Below are 24,532 nucleotides of genomic sequence, written 5' to 3' on the forward strand. Positions count from 1 at the left end.
GTTTGATATACATTAATGCCACATAAACATGGAGATAGAATAAGGAAATTGTAATTTGAAAACTTGCTACTAAGTATACCTTTGGCCATTCAGTACTATAAATTGCTATAAGAATCAACTATGGTACTGGCAATAATATTGGCTGAACTTTTAACACTGGCCAGGGAAATTGTTTGTATTCTCTCTATGAAGCTATTAACATCAAGAAGAATGCCCACTGTTCTGTTTGAGATCAATGGTGATACTTATAGGTACTGTAAAAATGGTAAAATTAAGATACAAGACTAGATCTAGGCAGTAAAAATGTATATTTTTAATCAAATGTATAGAGATATACTGATTAATAAGTACATGTCAATCTAACTGATGTTCTATGCTCTGAGAGCCCAAAATTATGCAGCATGACAAAGAAAGTAGTTTAACTAAATGTGTTAAATTGGAGAACGTATATAACAAATGTTTCACAGGTTACAATGAAGTACATTAATAAATATTGAGCAAAATTTGCAAATATCATTGTCTTATTTGCTCAGCTAGTCTGTTACAGAATAATGATTACAGAACTAATTCTGTTCCATATTTTGTGTGCTTCAGTGTGAATTTTATGTATAAAGCTTTTAATTATGGCTATTGAGTTTTGAACTACAGTTGTAACCACAAATTCCTTGTGAATTTTATTCCTAGAAAGATATGCTGTGTCACAGAAAGCAGAATATGAAAGAGTTAAATTGTTTATACAAGATACATAGTTTAATGAACCTGTATAAACAAGACTTTGTTGCTTCATGCAGTTCAAAGGAACTAATGATGGTAAAACAGAGACTGTTTTCCCAATTGTGCTTCAGATGATTTTTTTCTTCAATGTGTTTGTTCATTGGTTTTTGCTCTTCAAGGGCTTTAATGATTTGGGGGAAGAAAAAGGCAGCTTCATACGTCTTTCTCCAGTGTGTTTTTTTTTCCTGATCTAGAATTGATATTCACCTTTTAGAAAAAATTATGGCTTAAATTTATGAGAGTGTAATTTCTTGGTAGGCAAATGCTTTCTTCATCACTTCATTAATACAGAAATTTGATATACTTATTCTACCATGTACTTTTAGCAGATACTGAGATACAGTATGTGAAAATAGATAATTTACACTTTGCCTGCTTGGCATTAGCCCTTAAGGCCTTTGAGTTTATTTCTTTTCCTTGGAGAACTGATCCCTCCATCCATCCTCCTTGGGTGTACCAACTTGTACAGATTCAGCCAACAATTTTCCTACAAAGTTGGAGGGTTTTAGAATCAAGATTTAATTTATTGTCATTGTAATAAATCAGTGTCAAATTAATGAAATTACTGTCGCCTGCTCCAAGTCAGATTCACCAATGGTAGAAATTGCCTGAAGTGCCTTTTACAGTCAGAGAAAGAGAAGCAAAGGAGAGTTATCGAGTGTCCAGTGCTTCTGCACCCATACAGAGTCCTGTCCAACCCATTGATAACCTGAGCTCCAGATCAGAACATTCAACACAGTCAGGAACCCCTCAGCGCCTTTGCATCCCAGTTCCGATACCTGGTACCCCTTCAGCCAGACTGCAGCCTGGCTTGAGTCTCCTGACAGCAGTCTCCAGCCTCCGTGGGTTCCTCGCCTCGAGCCACCAGCAGCCGTGGGTGGGTCTTTCAGCCGCAGAGCCCCCTCACTGGTCCGCCGGTGTGGTCACCATCCCTTGGGCAGTCTCCTTTGCTTCTCCTCAGATGGGGGAAGGCCCTGTACCAGTCCTCCGCTCCCCTGGAGTCTGCAACCCCTCGTGGCTGCTGCCAATCAGAGGCACCGCCATCTTGGACGCAGATGTCACAGTATTTTAAATAAAACTACCGTTGGCTCCTTTAACAGGCTGTTCAAAGCCTGACGGCAGTTGACTGGACGGTTGGACTCTGCAGGAGCACTATATCTTTACTCCTCACTCCCAGCAGGTCCGCACCTGCATTACCATTACAGCGGCTCCGGCAGAGCTGCCATTTTCCATTTTAAAAGCATCAAAGCCCAATTTCAGTATCAGGTAAGATTCTAATGTAGACTACTGCTCTAGGAACATACTTTGACATGTTATTGTCTTTTTAAAGACCAAATACATTTGCAGGTTCCAAAATTTCACATGTTCTGGTTGGCATTAGCTCTTTATTCCTGTATAAGGTGGTTTCTGCAAGTGTGGTCATTAAATAGCAGAACTATTGCTTTTCCTTCCATTCTCAGTATGGACAATTATCATTTAAAAACACAAGTTTTCTTTTTCTAATGTACTTATCCTCTTGATATTGCAGCTGAAGGGTTGTCAGGAAGAACGATTGAAGTAATCCTTGCAGTGACTTTGTGTGTGCTTTCTGTTGTTCTCCTGGTCCTTGTTGGTTATGTGATTGCAAGGTAGGAAGGAATAAATCACATAGATGCTAAAAACCCATACAGATTAATAAAATTAACTCAGTGACAAGTCTGAAAATTTTGGTGTTTAGTTCATTGAAATATTTATTTTGGAATGTCACAGAATCTCACTGACTTTCTGGCAAAGTATGCGAGAAAGCTAGAAATAATTCAGCAATGCGAGAAAATGTACTCAGTATTTTTACTTTGTTTTGTCAGAATTTAACGTATCCTAAACACAAATGTTACATTTTATACTTCCTTTAATTCAAAATAATTTAATAGTCTGCTGTGTCTGTCTCCTGACACTGAAAGCTGCTAATATTGGTAATCCAACAGAATAAGACAAAAGCAGAAGGAAGGTGGCACGTACTCGCCAAGGGATGCTGAGATTATTGACACTAAATTCAAACTGGACCAGATGATTGCAGTGACAGACCTGGAGCTAAAGGAGGAGAAGCTGACACGGTAAGCTTCAGATATCCAACTGGCCAAAGGGCCCTGACCCTACTCTGACCGGTATTGTTTGGAAGTGTTTGCAGTGCTGTTGTTTACTGAGGTCACTCAACTCCTTTTCAAAGGCTGAATCTCATCTTTCAGCTAACCAGATGCAAGCATCTTCCTTAGGCATGAAGACATAGAGCAAAATAGTGTTTAAATAGGATATCACTGCATTTTAATTGAATGAATACACAGCAGGCATTTTAAATATTTAACTTAAATTAAATAATGTATAATTAGGTTTCACCCCTGAATTGATTTGAGCCCTAATTGGCTGAACAAAATAAGTTTTTCAAACTCAGTGTACAGGGATGAGAAATGTGAATGTATTAGCTGTACCTCTAGATGTAACAATTTGCCGAAGTAACAGACATAAAAATCAGCTTATAATTTGCCTCCTCAAATCTTATTTGCTTTAAAAATACCCTGAATTCTACAAGGAAGTACTATATTCAGATAAATTAAATTATTTTTTTTATTAAAAAAAAATTAGACAATAGGCCATTTCAACCCACGAGTCCGTACCACCCAATTTGCACACAATTAAAATGGTTGGAGGAAACTGGAGCCCCCAGGGAAACTTATGCATACCTAGGGAGAACCTACAAATTCCTTACTGACAGCGCGGGATTCAAACCCCGGTTGCAATCGCTGGCGCTGTAAAGGCCTTGCACAAGCCTCTACACCAATAAAGGTAAAATTGAATATCTTACAATTTGTAAACTTTTAAGACAATATTCTGATTTATTTTAATATATTGAACATGGTGATGAGAGCAAGCCAATAATCAATGGTTGCATGGGAGAATTCAACATTTTAAAAAGTTCTAAGATTGTCTATGTTTGGACTGAATGGCAACCATTAAGTACATTGGCTTAAACACTCAATCACTGCTTCCAATATTTATAAATATTTTTGGGGTGCTTGTGCTCCAACCCTTTGTCTACATTTCTTGGCACCCTGCCAAATACCCAGACTCCAGCACTGATGAATAGAGAGTCATTTAAAGAAATATGTTCCCTGGTGTTTTTTTTATATATAATGTTCTTTGATTGGTTTCTATATGGAACACCTGATTAACCCCAGGTGGTCTTCTGGTGCCCTAATGGCCTTAAACCAGCATATCCTTTTTGTTGACATCTGCACCCATAGAACTGGAAGTACAAGACTTCATGCCCTTCAAAACCAGGGACTCTGATCTTCAAGTTCAAGTCATAATTTCAGCCACTTTGAACACTTGCCATTGTCAAGTTCTATCCCCATTTTATGAGACTTCCCAGTATAGCCTGGGATTTCTCTTTTTTTTTTTAAACAATCCAGTTAACAGTAGGTCAGCTTGTGTCATTGACTCATCCCCTTAGTGTATTGAATTCTCATGGCCCTTCAAAGATGAGTGCAATCAACAATTGCTTCACTGAAGCAGTTTTATTTATGTTAAATATACAGAAATAACCAGGAATTAGAATTAATGGAATTTTGTATTGAATAGTTCCACAATGTTGTTCAGAATATTTTTCTTCATTTAAATTTAGACAGAGCATAGTAACAGGTCCTCCTGGCCCACCATCCCATGCTGCCAAATTATACTAATTAACCTACAACCCTGATGTGTTTTGAATCAAGGGAGCAAACCAGAGCACCCAGAAGAAACGTACAAACTCCTTACAGACAGCACTGGGTTCATTGCTCTAATAACATCGTGCCTACCACTATGCTCCCCTTGCAGAAAATAATGCAGTAAAAATTTAATGCAGTCAAACTAAAAAAAACTGTTCTTAAGGTTATTTACATTCACTTTTTCCAGAGCATTAGAGATTCCTGCTACTCACTATTTTGAATAGTTTAAACTTAAAATGCTCATTTCCTTTTCCCTTAACTATTTATGGAACCATCATATATACTCTGGTTTAAAAAAAGTATTACTATATCATTATGAAAGTGGCCCTTTGATTTTTGCAGCATGAATTATTTGGTAAATGTGGTACATTTTGTGTGGCAATGTGTTTGTGTTGTGTTAAAGGGTTGTGTGTGTGGAAGCAGCATTTAATTGGTTGGCTGGCTGACAACAGCATCTATGAGTTACCAACAAATTTTATAACTTAAAATCAAAATGTTAGAGCATGCTTGGTATGTGGAATTTTAGGTTCAACATTCTGGTAACATACAAACTAATATTCTGATGGCTCCTTTCTTCCAGTTATTCCTCATTATTCTTTAGACGCAAGGAAATTTATGTCATCCAGTAAGTGAAACATTCAGTCTCTCAGAGTGTTGTAATCCTGGTCAGATTTAATGCAAAGATTGATGTGAACAGGAATTATCAAATCAAAATATACTGCTGAACCCAAGCACTTGGAGATGCATGACGCAGACTGATTGTTGGTGTGATCAAGGCAGTTACTAAGAAAGTTGCTTTAAAAACTCCTAAATTTGCCCCTAAAGTGAATATTACAACTGACCACCACGATTTGGAAAACACCGAGACGGACAACATCAAAATGTTTTCATCTGAAAACTTAAACACTACCATTATAGTTTGTTGGATGAGAAAGGGTGTAAGGGAAACATATCTGTCAAATTGTCCCCTTGCCACTGATTCCTGGAAGGATGTGGAAATTCACTATTGGTTCAAAGGGAAGCGGATATTTTTGACCTAGATGTCTCGTTTTCATTCAGTGGTTTACTTGTTATATCTGGTTTCAATTTCTACATTTTGACAGAGACAAACTTCAGTGGCTTGCAACTCAAATATTTCTAACATTTGGAGTGATTCATCTAATGAATTACAGCAGGCTTGGAACATTAGTCTGTCACTTTGTTGGTTTGTTGTAACTGGATAGAATGCTGCAGTGCTGCAACATGTTTTTTGGACATTACTACTCAGGTTGTCCAATACCACCATCCATTCCTTCCGCAGATCTTGCATCCCTCACCACCTGTAATGATCTTTACTGCTCAACATCTTTCTCAGTAATAACAAGATTTTCGGTTGTGACACAGAACAATCAACACATATACTTACACCAATGTGGGCATTTTCCTGCCTTTATTGAAAGGGAAAAAAGATTCGGCACAGTGAAGTACAACTGCAAACAAAATAGACTTTTAGAATTTTGGCCCTATTCCATCCCCCCTGCCCCACATCTTAGCCTCTAATATACACACCCCATTGAGGTGAAGGCAACGACAAAGGAAAAACATGAAGCCCATTAAAGCTAGTGGAACTAGACCAGGGCAATGAAGATGTGGGCCAGATCAAAGTGGTAGTTAACAGCAAACACAAGAGGGTGATTATCCCACTGCTCACCCTAACCCCAATGTTGACACATTGTTCACCAGTCCAACTCCAAGGCACCTTGTTCTTTATTTTCATTATAACTATCACCACTCAATTCTAATTGCTCACGGCTTTGTAAGTTTGTGAATTCTGTTTTGGTGAAAGCTGAAGAGTGCAGAGTTCAAAATACAGTAATTGATTAAGATGCCTCCCATTGGTTACCCGAGCTTAAGTAATACAATTGTCTGCTGCATGTATCGAATGAGAAATTTCTTTGTCAATGGGAACTGATTGCAGTGGGGCATGTAGCCATTGTATCAATGCTAGGACAAAAATTGAAATTTAGATGAACTGATCAAATTCTATTCAATCAACATATTTAAAAGCCAACATACTAAAGTAATTCCTATCCATGGATCAAACCATCCCAAATTCAGAAGGGATGCAGCCAATTTCATTTGAAGAGCCAGAACTGAAGGAGATTTAGCTCTTGGATGAGGAATTTGTGCAGGAAGACATCTTGATGCAGGGGCTCAATCCAAAACTGTGACCATCCCTTTGGCTCCACAGATGCTGCTTGATCGCCTCCATTCTTCCAGCAGGTCATTTATTGCAAAAACATAAATCTTTTGATTATTGTTAGGATGGCCTCGTGGTTCTTGGATCTAGACAATTGTTTCTAGTGCTGTCTGCTTGGCATGCCTTTTTGATGCTCCTCGTCTTCTCTCATGGTATTTTAAAAGCAGTGCCTCATGAATGAAGAGTAAAAAAAGTTATTACTAATTTAAATTTTATAGGATTGAAAATTTTTTCAATGACCTAGTTATTGAATTGCAGCCTCCTGTTTAATGTTAGAAATAACTATATTGTTGAAAAATTAATTGTTCTTCTAAATAAGAATTATACATCCAGAATTTATTCCAGGAACTTTATCTTTGACAGATATAGTTCAATTCTGCATGTTCAAGGCCAAAATTAATGAAAACAAAATATCTTTCCCTTATTTATTCATACAGCACTGTGCAACACCTCTTCTAGTATGATGAGCACACAACATGGAGACTATTTGTTTAACAGTATGGCATAATGCACACATGACCAAGCCCCCGACTAAATTTCAATATCGTGGCAACTGCAGATTGCCCACAGAAGTCAGCTGGATCATCAGTCTCACTTCAACCACTCGGTCTCTGACTCAACTGATCCCGAGGCCTCTGTTCATTGTTCTTGGGATCTATGGGCACCTCTCCATCAAAGCCCAGGGCTTGCTGTTGATTTGCTCAGTCCTATCCCTGGACTCATCAGTTTCCGTAGCAGGCTTTCGAACCAAAAAAAACACATACCTGGATTGGAGCATTGACTTGCATTTCACTAAAGAATGGGCACGGAAAAAAAAATTACAGATACAGGACTCCTTAGCCATGATTTAATTTGAATATTTAAGATTATAAAATGTAATTATGTACTATAACCTGTTTTCTCCCCAGAAACAAATATGCCCTGTGTATTATGTAAGAAACTGCAATTCTTAAAAATATTTTTCTGCTGTGGTAATTCCACAGTTTTTCTAATTCATCCGACAATTTAGAAAGTATCCAAAGACTTTTGGTAATCTATGTCCTATGTATCCAACAATTCAAGGTCATTTCAATTCAAGAATTCAGGTCAATGGGACTATCCAGAATAATAGTTCAACACCATCTAGATGGGCTGAAAGGTGTTCCATGGTTCAATTGATAAATTCTGTACCTTATGATGTAAGAGTACAGAACTTTTCAAAGCTGAAATAGCTTTATAAGAATTATGTGATGTGCTAGAGCAGTGGTTCTCAACCTTTTTCTTTCCACTCACATACCACTTTAAGTAATCCCTATGCCATCAGTGCTCTGTGATTGCCTAAGGTGGTATGTGAGTGGGAAGGTTGAGGACCACTGCTCTAGACTATTGTTACTGAAATACTTTGCTAAAGAAAGATGGTCATTGGTCCATTTCCTTTGGAGTTAATAAACCATGCACATGAGTCAATTAGGTACAATTAAAATAGTGGTTTTCAAACTTTTTCTTTCCACCCACATACCACCTTAAGCAATCCCTTACTAATCACAGAGCACCAATGGCATAAGTATTACTTAAGTGGTATGTGAGTAAAAAGAAAGAGGTTGAGGACCACTGGGCTAGAGAGTAGGAAGAGGAAATTCACTAGAAAGTTAGGATTTCAGGACTTAATGGAGAAATTTAATTGGCTGAGCTTGATCACACCAGAATAAAGGTGGTGATCTGGGAGAAGTAGATAGGCATATCAAATACAAGAGGACATCCATCATCTCCAAAGGACTGTCTGCACTATTGTAATATTAATTTTTTCTTGTACTGTGAATATTAGAACATTACAACAGAAATAGGCCTCTTCACCCATTCTAGTCTGTGCTGAACCATTTATTTTGCCTAATCCCTCTGACCTGCGCCAGTCCATAGTCCTCCATACCTCTCCCATCCATGTACCTGTCCAAATTCTTCATGAATGTTAATATTGAGCCTGCATTTACCACTTCAGCTGGCAGCTCTTTTCACACTCTCACCACTCTCTCTGTGAAGAAGTTCCCCCTAAACATTTCCCTCTTAACTCATGTCCTCTGGTTTGTATCTCACCTAACCTCAGTGGAAAAAGCCTATCTACTGTCTATTCCCCTCAATTTTGAATACCTCTATCAAATCTTTCCTCATTCTTCTAAGCTCGAAGGAATAAAGTTCTAATCTGTTTAACCTTTCCCTGTAACACAGTTCCTTAAGTCTGGGCAACATCCTAGTAAATCTTCTCTGCACTCTGTCTAATTGATATCTTTCCTGTAGTTTGGTGACAGAAATTGCACACAATACTCCAAATTTGGCCTCACCAAAGTCTTATACAACTTTACCATAACATCCCAACTCCTATACTCAGTACTTCGATTTATGAAGGCCAAACTCTCTTTACAACCTTATCCACCTGTCACTTTCAGGGAATTATGTATCTGTATTCCCAGATCCCTCTGTTCTACCACACTCCTCAGTTCCCTACCATTTATTGTGAATGCCCTTCCTTGCTTTGTCCTTCCAAAATGCAACATCTCAACTTGTCTGCATTAAATCCCATCTGTCATTTTTCAGCCCATTATTTCAGCTGATCCAGATCCCTCTGCAAACTTTGAAACCCTTCTTCACTGACCGCACCACCTCCAATCTTAGTGTCATCTGCAAACTTGCTGATCCAATTTGCCATATTATGATCCAGATCATTGATATAGATGACAAACAACAATGGAGCCAGCACCGATCTCAGAGGCACACCACTAGTCACAGGCCTCCAGTCTGAAAACCAATCATCCATCATTACTCTAAACAGAAAAACATGAGCTACCCTCCAATCCTCTGGTACCTCACATATGGCTAAGGACATTTTAAATATTTCTGCCAGAGCCCCTGTAATTTCTACGCTAGCCTCCCTCGAGATCAGAGGGAATATCTTGTCAGGCCCTGGAGATTTATCTACTCTTATTTACTTTAAGACAGCAGGCACTGCCTCCTCTTTAATCAGTTATAGGTTCCATAACCTACTGCTTGTTTTCCTTACTTCACACAACTCTGTGCCCATTTTCTGAGTGAATACTGATGAGAAATAAAATATTTAAGATCTCCCCATCTCTCTTGGCTTATAGAAAGCTGACCACACTGATTTTCAATGGGACCAATTTTGTCCCTTACTATCCTTTTGTTCTTAATGTACCTTTAGAACCCCTTAGGATTTTCCTTCCCATTGTCTGCCAAACCAACCTATGACTTTTAACCTTCCTGATTGAGGTTTTTATTGCATTTTAAAAAATTATATATATATATAAAAATATATAAAACACACACATACATACCTGCTATATGCCTGTCTTCTTCCAAACCAGATCCACAATATTCCTTGAAAACTAAGGTTTCCTGTGCCTGCTAACCTTGCCTTTAATCCAGCCAAGAACATCCAAAGCCTGTAGTTTCAAAATTTCACCTTTGAAAGTGCTCCACCTAACTCACACATTCTTGCCCAAAGACTTATCCAAATCCACAAATTCTAGATCCTTTCTCATTTTCTCAAAATTGGCCTTTCTCCAATGTAGAATCTCAACCAGAGGCCCAGACCTATCCTTCTCCATAATTAACTATATGATCACTGGACCCAAAATGTTTCCCTCCACAGACTTCTGTCATTTGTCTTATCTCGCTCCCTAAAAGGAGATCCAGTATTGCATTCTCTCTCTAATTAGCACCTCTATATATTGATAGAGAAAACTTGCCTGAACACATTTGACAAACTCCAAGCAATCCAGCCCTTTTACTGTATGGGAGTCCTAGTTAATGTGGAAAATTAAAATCTTCAGTTCCAAGAAGCATTTGGATAGACACCTAAGTATGCCAGTCATAGAAGGGTACAGCCTTACTGCAGGCAAACAGAACTAATGTAGATGGGCTAAAAGGTTAGCATGGAAATGGAGGACCATTTCTGTGCTGTATGATTCTCTGAATATGAACTGCAGGATTTGAATATGACAAATTGAAGCTGAATTTAATTAAGACATCATACAGCTTGGCCCACAAGCCCTTGCCACCCAATTGATCTACACCTCCCAGTAGGTTGTTTTGAATGTGAGAGGAAAAACAGAGCACTTGGAGGAAACCCCCACAGATAGGAAGAGAACATACAAACACCTTACAGATTTGAACCCCAGTCCTAACTGTGCTCGAACCCACAACCCTGAGATTAAGTCTCATGCTCTACCGACTGAGCTAGCCGGGCTGTAATTGTAAGAATTTTTGCGAGGAAGCAATCTGGTAATTGTGAAGTAAAATCATACATAAGATCACTAACTGCATGTACAGTATTGCTTTATGCAGTGGCCTGAGCAATTTTTAACCTTAAGGAGTTATTTATGACTCAATGGAGATTGTCATGTCCAGAATGCTCATTCTTTTTAATCATTGTGACATCCAGTGATGCTCGCATGTAGAAGTTAAAAGGCTATTTATCTGTTTTATTTTACTTTTAAATGTCAGAAATGTCTTTTGCTGCCCACAAAATAAATTTGGTGGATATATAGTTTGTTCAACAACATTTGAACTAGCCATCAGTATTGCAGCTACAGAAAACAGGAATAATGTTTATGGCCATAACAAATCTAATAAAAAGTCATTATATGCCCAGCTGCAAGATCTAGCTATAAAATTCCTTGAAGTAAAATTAATACTCTAAATGTGAAATGCATATTGAGAAAAAAGCATTCAAATATACTTTGAGAACATCTGTGAAAATGGACAGTACGGAAATTTATATGGGATTTAAAGTAGAACCATACACAAATTTTAAAGTAAAAAAGTATATAAAATCCTACCGTAATTGAAGTTGGTGTTCTGGTTACAAGAGTGCATTACATTTTTTTTTTTGTAAATGCATAAAACTCAGAACATAAATATAGTAGCCCAGAAGTTCCTCTAATTGCATTTCTAGTAGTATCATTCAGCATTAATTCTGCAGGATCTTTTCCTAATTCAATGGGAGAACATCTCATTTGTTAGGACAAGTGGGTGAAAGAACCACTTATTGTGCCCTCCATAATTTTTGGGACAAAGACACTTTTCCCCCCCCTTTATTTAGCCTGTTCTCCAGTTTTAAGTTTGTAAAAAAGCAATTCTCATTATTAAAATGCACATTCTAGATGTTATTAAATAGAACATCTAGAATGTGCATTATTAAGTATACATTTTGTTTTGACCACGTAGAATTACAACATTTATACATACAGTAGTTTCCTAATTTCAGGGAATCTTAATGTTTGGGACATATGGCTTCAGAGGCGTTTGTAATTACATGGGTATGTTTAATTGCTTAATTGATGCAGATACAAGAGAACTAGGGTTGCTTCTAAGCTTTTGATCACCTTTGGAGTCTGTAGTTTTCAACGCGAGGACCAGAGTTGTGCCAAAGAAGCCATTATGAGGGTGAAAAATCAAGAATAAAGCAGTAAGAGATATCGCCCAAACCTTAGGATTACCCAAAATCAACAGTTGTAAACATTATTAAGAAGAGTGTACTGGTCGGCCAAGGAAGACCTCCTTCTATCATCAGAAATTATCATAATGAAGAAAAATCCCCAAAAGCCTATGACTACTGTCCGCACAAGACTTCATGAACAGAAGCAAGATGAAAACTGCCAGTTAGCCACAGAAACAGGACGGCCAGATGACAGTTTGCCAAGAAGTATTTAAAAAGCCTGCAGAATTCTGGAAAAAAGTCTTGTGGACAGATGAGACCAAGATGAGCCTGTATCAGAGTGTTGGCAAGAGCAAAGTGTGCAGGCTTAAAGGAACTGCGCATGAACCAAAGCATACAACCTCATGTGTGAAACATGGTGGTGGGGGTGTTATGGCCTGGGCATGTATGGCTGCCACAGGTACTAGTGCACTTATCCTCATTGATGATATAACTGCTGATGGCAGTAACAAAATGAATTCTGAGGTGTATAGAAACATCTGCTCAAGTTTGAGCAAATTCCTCCAAAATCATTGGACACCGACCGCTTCATCCTACAGCAAGACAATGATCCCAAATATACTGCTAAAGCCATGTAGGAGCTTTTCAAAGCTAAAAACTGGAAAATTCTTGAATAGCCAAGTCAGTCACCTGATCCAAATTCAATTGAGCATGACCTTCCATTTGCTGAAGAGAAAATCTAAGGGGACAAACCCCAAAACAAGCAGGAGCTCAAGATGGTTGCATTAGAGGCCTAGCAGAGCATCACCAGAGAAGATATTCAGCACCTGGTGATGTGCACAAATCACCGAGTTCAAACAGTCATTGCATGTGAGTGATATGGAACAAAGTGGTGAGCATGACTACTTTTACATACTATTGCTACATCCAAAATATTATGGTGCCCTGAAATGAGGGGACTATGTATAAAAAGTGCTGTAATATCTACAAGGTCAAACCAAAATGTATACAAAAAACCTTGAATAAAATCTGGAATGTACACGTTAATCACATGAATTGATTGATTACAAATTTGAAGCTGTAGAGCACAGGGGCAAATAAAATAAGGTGACACATTGGTGTTGCAGTTAGTGCAAAGCTTTTGCAGCGTTAGCAATCAGGGGCAAACCAGAGTTTGAATCCTGCACTGTAAGGAGTTCATATATTCTCCCCGTATCTGTGTGGGTTTTCTCTGGGGGCTATCGTTTCCTCTCACCCTTCAAAAATATACCAGGGTGTAGGTTAATGGGGTGTAAATTGGGTGGCATGGACTCATAGGACCAAAATGACCTGTTACCATGTTGTATGTTGAAATTTTAAAAGCGTCTTTGTCCCAAGATTATGGAGGGCACTGTAGAGTTAGTTGTAACATCTATACAAATTGCCCATGCATGTCACCTGCAGTACACTTCCAAGGAAAACCCAGTCAAATATTATGTATTTGATCCATTTGAGTGACATGGATAATATTCAGATTGTCTCTAAATTTGTGAGGTGTCCAGGGCACTGGGCCTCACTTACAACATTGTGGAGGCTAATATACCTGCCCACAAATTCTTGTAGATTGGGTCTACCCACAGCCTGTGAATTAAGTGTAGGCAACATTTAGACCATTTAAGAAAAAAAAAACATCTGGGCAGGGGGTGGGGGAGCTAATGAGCAGATTTTCTACATCTGTACTGTTTACCCATGGATTCTACTGCAGTCGAGACTGGATCATGGTGGGAGACCAGCAGAACTCTAAAGTAATTACAGGATCAGGGTTTGTTATTCAGCAACACAGAAATGTTGTTTGGATGCATCACTGCCCATTTATATGCCTTTCACTATATACCAGCAGTGATTCACACTGGAATGTAATTCCATAAATTGATACTTTGAGGGGCCTTTTGTTCTTGGTATAATCTTAAATTTTGAACTTTGACTTTACTGCAAAGCTTGAGCCGGTCCTTAACTACTAATTATTCTGGCACACTACGTAGTGAGATCCAAGGATTATGTTCCCTTTCCCAAACCTAAAACTTAGTCAAGATGACTGAAGAGGGTACTGCCCTTGATAGAGCTTGGGACCTTCACTGGTTGATGACCAACTTGAAAATAAGTTTATCAGAGCAGCAGGGAGAGTTATAAAGTCATAGGGTCATCTAGTACAAAACAAGTCCTTTGGCTCCACTCATCCATTGATCAATTTGCTTTTCTAGCCACTTACCTGTCCAAATGCCTTTTGAACAAATTCTAAATTGATTCAGAAACAAATACGAATCCTACCAACACAGCTAGACAATTTTAAATTCAATAAATTAAATGCATCTAGAATTAAAGCTGATCTCAGTAAAAGTAATAATGAAACTTCTGGAGTATTTTAAAGAACCACCTGATTCGCCAATATTTTTAGTGAATGAAATCTATGTTCTTACTTCATTGTGCCAATATGCAACTTCAGACCCAATGTGGTTGGCTCTTAACAGCTTCCCCAGTACAGACAATGAGGGAAAAACGATAAATATTTGGATTTTCAGAGATATTCATATCCCATGGGTAGTGAATAAACATTGTTCAGATGTTTACAACACCTTTGTTGACCTCACCAAAGCCTTCGACACCGTGAGCAGGAAAGGGCTTTGGCAAATACTAGAGCGCATCGGATGTCCCCCAAAGTTCCTCAACATGATTATCCAACTGCACGAAAACCAACAAGGTCAGGTCAAATACAGCAATGAGCTCTCTGAACCCTTCTCCATTAACTTTACTTAGGTAAATAATTAATTGCAGTGTCAATTTCCATGATTTAATTTACCATATGCACAGCATTGGAAGAAAGTAGTTACATTTAAATCAGAATTCACTCATACCTGTTTATTAGCAGATTAAATAATTTAGACCAAAATGCCAACATCACAGTGTTTCATAACTACAATAATTCATGTTTTATAAAACTTAATTACAGAAAATTAAGGTTAGACATGAAGTTTAAAAAAAAACTTATTTAAAATGTGTTCTGGTTATATCTCATACTGAATTTCTGTACACAAGATTAGAAATAATGGTTTAGAAATTGAGGATCTAACTGCACTTAAAAGTGAATATGATGTGTTTTTCTATTTTTAAGATGTGTGTTTCTTGCATATCCTACAGCTAATTTTGCTACCTTTTGTATCATGAAGAGTTGAAAACAATTTCACCATATACTTGTAACACTTCACTAAATCTTTGCATTACAGGCTACTCAGTTATAGGAAATCTCTTAAGTAAGTAGTTCCAACCTTCTTGTTTGATAAAATTTGATCTGCGGTTTATTTTCCATTTTCCATCAGATTAAAAGCCGAACTTCCAAACAGAGTATAAATCAAAACAGCATGACCAATTGTGTGGTAACTGGAGAAGAGTTTTTTGTTTTCCTCTGGAATTAACTCGCAGGTCTGTGTTTCAGCTTTGGAAAGAAATGCTAGCTTTCTTAAATCCCTTGGAGTGCAAGAAACATCATTATTAGAACCAGAGTACCTGGATTGCATACATTTCTTCCAAATTACAGGAAAGAATTTAAAGTTTTGCGAATTATTTTCAAAGAATGTTGGACCCCCCCCCTCTTTGCTCTCTTGATAAATATATTTCCAAAGAGGTCAGCTATTATTTGGAAATGCTCGATCAGAAAAACGCATGCCTAGTTTTTAATGTACAAAGACTACAAATTACAATCATCAGGATAATCTACACATAGGTGGCAAATTTTAAACAAGACTAATCAAAATTATTATTTTTTTTTAAATTTCAATCTGCCCCCAGGCCCATTAACAAGAAATCATTCATGCAGCATGTGGAAGACCTGTGCATTAATAACAACCTAAAATTTCAAGAAGAATTTGCGGTATGTCTTCAACAGTTGTCACAACACACCAAGAATTTAGCAGCTTTGCTTGTCACAATTCATGTCTAGTTTAATGCATGTGAGACTGGTAAGAATTTGATCATCAATACCTAGTTACCAGGTCTGATGTTTATTTAGTAATGTTACACTGATTTAGATTCTTCATTATATGTGGCAACCTGATCAGAATAATTTACCAACTGTGTCAATGTGTAGGCTTATCCCTTGTAGACCACCCCATAATGACATTTTTCTTTGTGGGGTGTCATTGAGTTTAGCTCCTACCTTGAGGAAAGGCTCAGGCCTGAAATGTTAGTTACGTGTCTTTATCTTTGCTACATAAGCAATGATGCACAACTTGCCGAGTTTATCCAGCATTTCTGTGCAAACTACAGTCAGAGCATTTGCAGATTTTTGTGCTTAGTTTTTAAATGTTCTATTCTGTAAACCTTCAAGGTCATGGACTGCTATTCAGCACAGCCTACAATTGTAATCTAGCTTTAAAGTACACAATATTTTAAGTTCTAATACCTGGAACAATTTAACTTCAAGCCCCTCATGATCCTCAAAAAGAGATGGTGAGGGCAAGGAGGAACGTAGGACAAATAAAAGGAATGTGTTCTTAGTTTAAAATAGAGCAGTTAATTTTTGTTTCCTATTCTTGAGTGGGATCTGTAAACATGCAGTCCTAGTTTTATTTTTATGGTTTTATAAAATTTTCTATTTCTTGGGTACTGCCAGGGCCAAATGCATTGGAAGCTCCAGAAAAAATGGCATCCTAGTGGAATGGCTTCTGTGCATGTTCAGATAACTGATTCAGATCCTTTTAGCTGCATCAGGGTTCTGTGCTCTGCTGCAACATAATGGCTTCAAAAGTAGAAAAGTTTGAACCGAGGCATCTTTAAATTTATATGTGCTGAAGGAGTGTTCAGTAGCAGAGGGGCATTGTGCAAGGTTGTGAATTCATAAAACAAATGCAACTTTCATTCTCCTCCTCCTCCTCCCCCCCCCCCCCCACCAATTCTCTAAAGTGTTATTAGATGTGCAACAAAACAGACAAGGCCAGTCAATTAAAAATGGCATTGGATATGGTGCAAGCATGTGGTATTACACCACTCTACTAACTGTATGTACTGGCCTGGACTGCCCATTCCTTCCTTCTGGCCCCTCCCAGGAGATTCCCTAATCCCAACTTAAGGCCTTGACCCCAGATCACTTCCTGCTCAGATCCAGGCCAGATGCTCTGAGCCCCAGCTAACGTCTAAGCTAATAAAAGCCTTTTGACTACTATCCTCCACCTCGTGGAGTCACTTGATTGCCCATCATTCTCACAAGTTTCAAGAGAGATTAAAAGTGAGCCATCTTTTTACCTATCCACCTAAATAAACACCTTGAAAAGAACTAAGAAAATTCATAATGTGTTTTTCCCCCAAGGTGCAAGAGGATTAAAAACACCCAACAGCTCATTTCTGTGTAGAGAATTATTATTTTTAAATTTAGACATACAGCATGGTAAGAGACACTTTCAGACCATGAGCCAGTGTTGCCCAATTACACCCAATTGATTTGCAACATTTTGAACAGTGGGAGGAAACCGAAAAACCTGGAAGAAACTCATGCAAACACAGGGAGAATGTACAAACTCTTTACAGAGTGGGCGAACATGGGTCGCTGTAACAGTGTTGTGCTAACTGCTAGGCTAACCATGCCACTCTAGATTGAGTTTAAATCATTGGAACTTTGTGTAGAGAAAATTATTCTTTGACTCCATGCCCTTTGGTTAATTTTCTCTTTTAACTTTCAGGAGGATATGAAAGTCAAACTCTTTATACTTTTCTTTGTCAAAAATGCCTGATGGGAAAAGTCTCATGTTAACAGCTTCATGTTAACTCCACTGGAGAAGAGTTCTGAATGTGGTACCTTTGTAAACTCTTCATTTGAATCACACTAGACCTCCACTACAACCCAGATGCACCATCCACCCAGATTAATCTTTCCCAGATATGGAGGGAAAGAATGAGGCGAGGGATTAAGGGGTCCTGTGAAATAAGATCAAATTATCAACCATTGTATTTTTGGAAAAATAATGACACTCCCTCGAAAAGGTTGATGACTCATTTGGCAACTTTATTGTAATAAATGATTAGGCACAAAATACATTTAATTTACATTAACTTTCCATTCTGCTTAAACTTTCGATTCAACTATGTTGGGTTAGAACTCTGGGAAACCTTAGGCATGACTAGTCGGGAATGGTTTTAACTTGATTCCTTGTGATTGGTTTCATGGGCGGCCTTAGCACCTCAATCAAAAACTTCCTTGATATTGAAGGCATTCAATCTCTACTCACCTCTGGGATTCTCTTGCCATTATTTGGATGAAGTTGCATTGTGGTGTCCTCGATGATTAAATTGTTCACGAGTGTTACCAAATTGTATGATTGATGACCCTTTCCATGCTTTATTGATGATAAAGAAACATGCCCTTCATTTTTGACTTGGGCCCATTTACTATCTTCTCGCTTGGCCTTCAAGCTTTTTACATTTTTTTTGTCAATATCTTAAGACAGCTGAAACAATTTGCCAGAAGAGAATATACTTTTTTTTTTTTTAAAAACTTTATTTAAAAGATCTTTAAAAAGTCCAATAACAAAGAAATCAATTTTGCACAAGTATGAAACAAAAACCCCACCCACCCCATCAGCCAGCTCTCTTGAGAGCCAAAGATATGAACAAAAAGAAAAACTGATAATATTAACAATAAGTCAAAGTATATACTCCAAGTAAGGAGACCACTTATGAACAAAAAAGAATTGTCATGAAAGATGTATGTAATTTTTCCATAATACAAGCTTTCAATTCATTAGCCAACATTCTATATTAATTTCTATATAATCTTTTCAAGTACAAGAGAATATACTTTTAATAAAGGACTAAAATATTACAAGGCTTAAAGGGGAATAAGTAATTCATTTTGAAAATAGATCTTCCATGATGGAGTTTAATCATACCAGATTCAGTGGAAGTTTAAAAGGCATGAACAAGCTCAAAGGGCCAGATGGTCCAATCCTGCTCCTATTTCATATGTTTTTAAAGCGCCTGCCTTTACAGGATCTCCCCAAGTTAGGCCAAGAACTCACATCGTCTGACGCTGACTTGCCTTGGAACCGAACCAAGAATCGCTTTGCCAATATAAAACCATGTAAGTTATGTAAAATCATATGTTTAGAGGACTTTGTCAAGCAATTAACATATATTCAAGAAATTATCTAGAGTTTTGTTTTGAACTGTGCAACCAAACTGTGTCTTAAATGATGCTCTTAACAGATAAGCTAGCAATGCTTTCCATCCAGTCATATCATAGGTCATGCTAAATAATGACAAGGAATGTAGTTTGGAAATTTCTTTAATGCCAAGATGGACCACTGTTCACAAAAATATTTAGAAGTATCAATGGAGTAAAATTCTTGAGTAATATTTTTTTAGTTGGAGATGAAGCTGGAAAAAACCATAACTATCTCAGCAACTCAAGTAGAGCCATGCCAAAAATCAGTTCCACCTCCACTTTCACACGCTGTTTTCCAAATCAAATGTTTCCACATCTGGAAGTGCTCATGAATTAGCTTGCAGTGATTTCATCCATTCTCTCTATTTTTGCAAATTGTTTTCAACTTATTTCATGAACATAGACCACACACACCACTCCCCAGTAAAAAGAAGTCTAGTGGGAAAGTTGCATACTTATTTTGGCCAATGCTGCCATTAAAATAACCACCAACCACTGTAAATAATTTGCTTTTCTGCCTCCCCTTAGGAAACTCCTGATCTTTATTTGTTACTCACCATGAAGGAAATCACCAGGTACAAATATATTACATAAAAACCACTAGTAAAATTTACATCTAGAAATTAGATTGTCCCAATATTTATACCAAGCGGTAATCATCCACAAAAACCATTTTACTTAAGTGTTGTATTGTCTCCTGATGGACCATAGAACATTACAACACAGAAAATAGTCTGCCACAAATGATTATTCTGCTTAGTCCCACTACCTGCACCCTCTATACCCCTTCCATGTACTTGTTCAAGTTTTTCTTAAATATTAAAATTGACCCCACATTCAATACTTCAACTGGCAACTCGTTCCACACTCCCACCACTCACTGTGGAAAAAAATTCCCCCTGATGTTACTCCTAATCTTCTCCCATTTCACCCTTAATTCATATCCTCTGGTTTGTATCTCATGCATCCTTAGTGAAAAAAGCCCATTTGAATTTACTTCATCTATAACAATCAAATTTTATATTCCTCTATCAAATCACCTCATTCTTCTACACGCCAGAGAAGAACATCATAACCTGATTAACTTTTCCATGAAACTTAGTTCCTCATGTCTTGGCAGCATCCTAGTAAACCTTCTCTGCACTCTTTCCTGCATTTACATGGCCAAAACTGCACAGTGCTTCAAATTTGGCATCACCAATGTCTTGTACAATTTTACTATAATATCCCAACTCCTATACTCATTACTTCGATATTTGAAGGCCAATGTCCAAAAAGCTTTCTTTACAATCTATCTACCTGTGATGCTACTTTTAGGGAGTTATATATTTGAATTCCCAGATCCGTGTTCTACCTCGCACCTCAGTGCCCTACTATTTACTGTGTATGTCCGACCTTTGTTTGTCCTTCCAAAATGAAGCACACTTGTCTACATTAAATTCTATCTACCGATTTTCAGCCCACTTTTTCATCTGGTCCACATTCCTCTGCAAGCTTTGAAAGCATTCTCATTGTCCACTACACCTCCAATCTGACTCATCTGCAAACATGCTGATCCAATTATCATCTGGATTAGTGGTTTTCAAATTGCCCCCCTAAACTCACATTCCACCTTAAGTAATCCCTAGGATTAGTAAGGGATTGCTTAAGGTGGTATGTGAGTGGAAAGAAAACATTGTTGATGCGCACGGTTTCATAACTCCAAAGGAAATGGGCCAATGACAATTTTTCTCAAGCAAAATATTTCAGCAACAATTGTATCTAGAGCAGTGGTTCTCAACCTTCCCACTCACATACCACCTTAAGCAATCCCTTACTAATCACAGAGCACTTATGGCATAAGGACTGCTTAAGGTGGAATGAGCGTTTAGTGGGGGGGGGGGGCAGTTTGATAACCACAGATCTAGATCCTTGACACAAGATGACAAACAATGGACCCAGCACCAATCCTTGAGGCACACCACTAGTCACAGGCCTCATGTCAGAGAGGCAATTATTCGCTATCTGGGTTCACCCATAAAGCCCATTAGAATCCACTTTATTACTACACCATTAATCAACTGAACCTTCCATGTGAGATCAATTTTGTTCCTTGCTATCCTTTTGCTTTTAATATGCCTGTAGAAGCCCTTAGGATTCTTCTTCTTTGTCTGGCAAATCAGCATCATGTCCCTTTTGATTTTCTGCCCAAGTTTCTTCCCAAATTATTATTTAAAAAAAAATACTCCTCAAGTACCTCCTTTGCTCCACTGCCTATACCTGCTATACACCTTTTTAACCATATCCCCAATATCCCTCAAAAAAAAAAAAAAAAATGCCTGTTTACATTGCCTATAATCTTTGCAGGAACATACCAACTCTATTCTCATAAATTCACCTTTGAAAGCCTCCCACTTGCTGAGCACTTTTGGCAGGAAACAACCTAGCCCAATCTGTTTTTTCTAGATCTAGAGTACAAGAGAAGAACATTGAAGTAGGAGGGGAAAAAAAATTCATTTTTTTCCAAAATTGGCCTTTCTCCAATTATTTGACGCCACAAGCCTCAACCATCACTGTTTCTATTTAAGCTCAGCTGAAACAATGGTGAACTGCTATCTATCAGGGAATTAGACCATGCAGTTCCAGGTTTAATCAGTCCAGTGCAATTGATGGTACCATCAACAGGTTACAGGGATTGTTACTTCCTTTCATTCAGAAATTGGATCAAATGGTCATGACTGATATTCTTTGTTCTTCACTCACAATTAAGGAGTAAGGCAAACAACAGATCATGAATCTTACTTGAATTGAAAGGTCCATCCTGGGCACTGATGGTCACATGTTAATTTTAATTCTCTGGTCTATTTCGCAACAGCAGTGCTGATTCAGATCATAGCATTCCTGCTCCTCAATACAAAATGCTGTGGCCGTGATCAACTTGATCCTCAAACTGACTGGGACACATGGAACTAAGAGTGTCACTTCCGAGTATGGAGATCTCCATGAATGGAATAGAACACTATTTCCTCCATTTACTCACACTACCATCCACCCACCACCTTAAACCTACTCTTCAATTCAATAAGATCATACCTGTCACACTACAGTAACTGCCATGAACAGTAACTGAGATGACCTGCTTCCACTGGGCAGCCTCTTGTCTACGAATGTGCATATCACATTCTACTAAATGAAACCACCATGGTAATAATTTCTTAAAGTTGGATTGCACCATTTTTTTTTTTTTTTATAAATGATCCCCAATTTAGAATTAAAGCTATGCATAAGCATTCATTTACTAGAGAATAGTTGCAACTCGAATTTTAGGTCTGTTAGAGAGTACAGTTGGCCTCATTATTCAAGGTAGTAGAGGAGAGGTTAGCACCAGACGCAAGTCTTACTTCTGGTTAACAGGGTTAGATAAATTACCATAGATAATGTTCTGCAGTCACTGCCGATTACTTCAAAATTATCTTCATTATAGAGGTTAATTTCTGATAAAAATAATCATTTATGATGTTTCAGTCCCCCCCCCCCCACAATTGTCCTATGCTAGAGGAGTTGAAAGCTGCAAAGTAACATTTATTGAGGCAACAAAATTAAGTAGGAAAAATCTTTTACATTCTTATAAATTTTTGTACTGCAGTAAAACCTGTTATATTAGGTTTTACAGATATTCATCTGTAAACTTGGGGGAGGAGAGATTAATTATGATTTTTTTTGTCTTTTGTGTGGTTCCATGGAGTGGGAGGAACCTGCACATGGACCCTTCAATTCAAGTAAATGTTTTCAAAGAATATGACTAAAAATAAAGTAAAATGCTTTATGGTTTATATATTTATGCAAGTGAAGTTTGTTCTGAACAAGTAGTTATGGCACTTTTGTCTTTTAAACTGGTTATTCTTAATGCAGGTGTTTAGTTAGGTATTCTGAGTGAGTTTCAAGCAACCAGAAAACACACTTATCCAGCATCTACCAATCGTCATTAGGTGCCAGATACCAAAAGTTTTACTGTACTTTGATGTAAAATGCAAAAATTGGAGCATTTTAGGCACACTTTTATCAAGCAAAAAGAAAATGCAAAGGTTTCAGGAAATTACCAGAAATGTTAAACTAAATTTGATTTAATTAAAACTATTTGAAAATAGTGGAGATACTCAGAATATTAGGGAATATCTGTGAAGAAAAAAAAAGTTATTTCAGGCTTATGATTTCTATACGAGAAGGATTGGAAATATCTAAACTCCTTTGAACCTGTTGCACGATCAGACAAGATCATAGCTATGCCAGAACTCCTTCAATTCCTGACCTGTGCCTCATTTCTTCTTCCTTTAGTATCCAGTAACCTAATTTTATAAACGTACCTAATCATTACAGCCATCTTTGGTAAAAGATTAGAGATTTATCCTAATATACAACCAAAATGGCCAAATCTTAAATTATGTTACTCTGCACCACCACCAGCCTTCATTCCAGATTCACCAGCAAGAAGCAGCCCAGCTATAACTATCAGAATTCAGATATATTGTCGGAGTATATACATCACTTACAACCCTGAGATTCTTTCAATTTTCATTTCTTATTCCTCTCATCAATCTTCTGAGTATGTAAATATAAATGACAGCAATGGGAAACAATATCAACCTGCTTTGATGTTTCCAGATCTTTTACTGCAATATACATATAGTACTGTAAAATCTGACTTTAATGTCATGACACAAACATTAACCTACAGGTGTGTGAAACATTATACTTGTTTTTCAGATTTGTAATCTAATCCAATTTGTTCATCCAAATTTTCTCCAACCCAAATGAAAAGAAAGATGTGTAGAATCTGGTTGATTGCAATTGAGTGCGTTCTTGAAAAATAATGAAATATTTAAAGGAGTAATCGCTATAGATCAAAGACCAAAATGATGTTTGTCATGGACTATGAACTAAGATCTCAGAGACTGGATTTAGGGCTTCATCAAGCACTACTTCAATTTTAACTTAAATCAGGAAGAAATACTCTATTTTAGGCATTAACCGTGAGCAAGGTAGAGAGCAAAATATCCCTTTTATAATGCATCTTTGATTTTGCAATACAAATGATTTCAAGCAGGGGTTTGAATTTGGTGTACTCCTTTTATTAAAACTAACCGCATGGTTTAGGAACGGTTATTAGCAAAACTAATAAT

At 37.5% G+C, this 24,532-nt stretch overlaps 1 protein-coding gene across 1 annotated transcript in view; it reads left to right on the forward strand.

Moving 5' to 3' along the window:
* Positions 1-24,532, forward strand: part of ptprq (protein tyrosine phosphatase receptor type Q) — a 152,531-nt gene that overhangs the window by 114,560 nt on the left and 13,439 nt on the right. The window contains exons 48-52 of the mRNA XM_069904020.1: positions 2,303-2,402; positions 2,739-2,867; positions 5,098-5,142; positions 16,007-16,088; positions 19,199-19,289. Coding sequence (XP_069760121.1) covers positions 2,303-2,402; positions 2,739-2,867; positions 5,098-5,142; positions 16,007-16,088; positions 19,199-19,289 — 447 coding nt within the window. The remainder of the gene's footprint in view (positions 1-2,302; positions 2,403-2,738; positions 2,868-5,097; positions 5,143-16,006; positions 16,089-19,198; positions 19,290-24,532) is intronic.

Source organism: Narcine bancroftii, chromosome 11 (assembly GCF_036971445.1).
Source record: "Narcine bancroftii isolate sNarBan1 chromosome 11, sNarBan1.hap1, whole genome shotgun sequence".
NCBI classification, from domain to species: Eukaryota; Metazoa; Chordata; class Chondrichthyes; order Torpediniformes; family Narcinidae; genus Narcine; species Narcine bancroftii.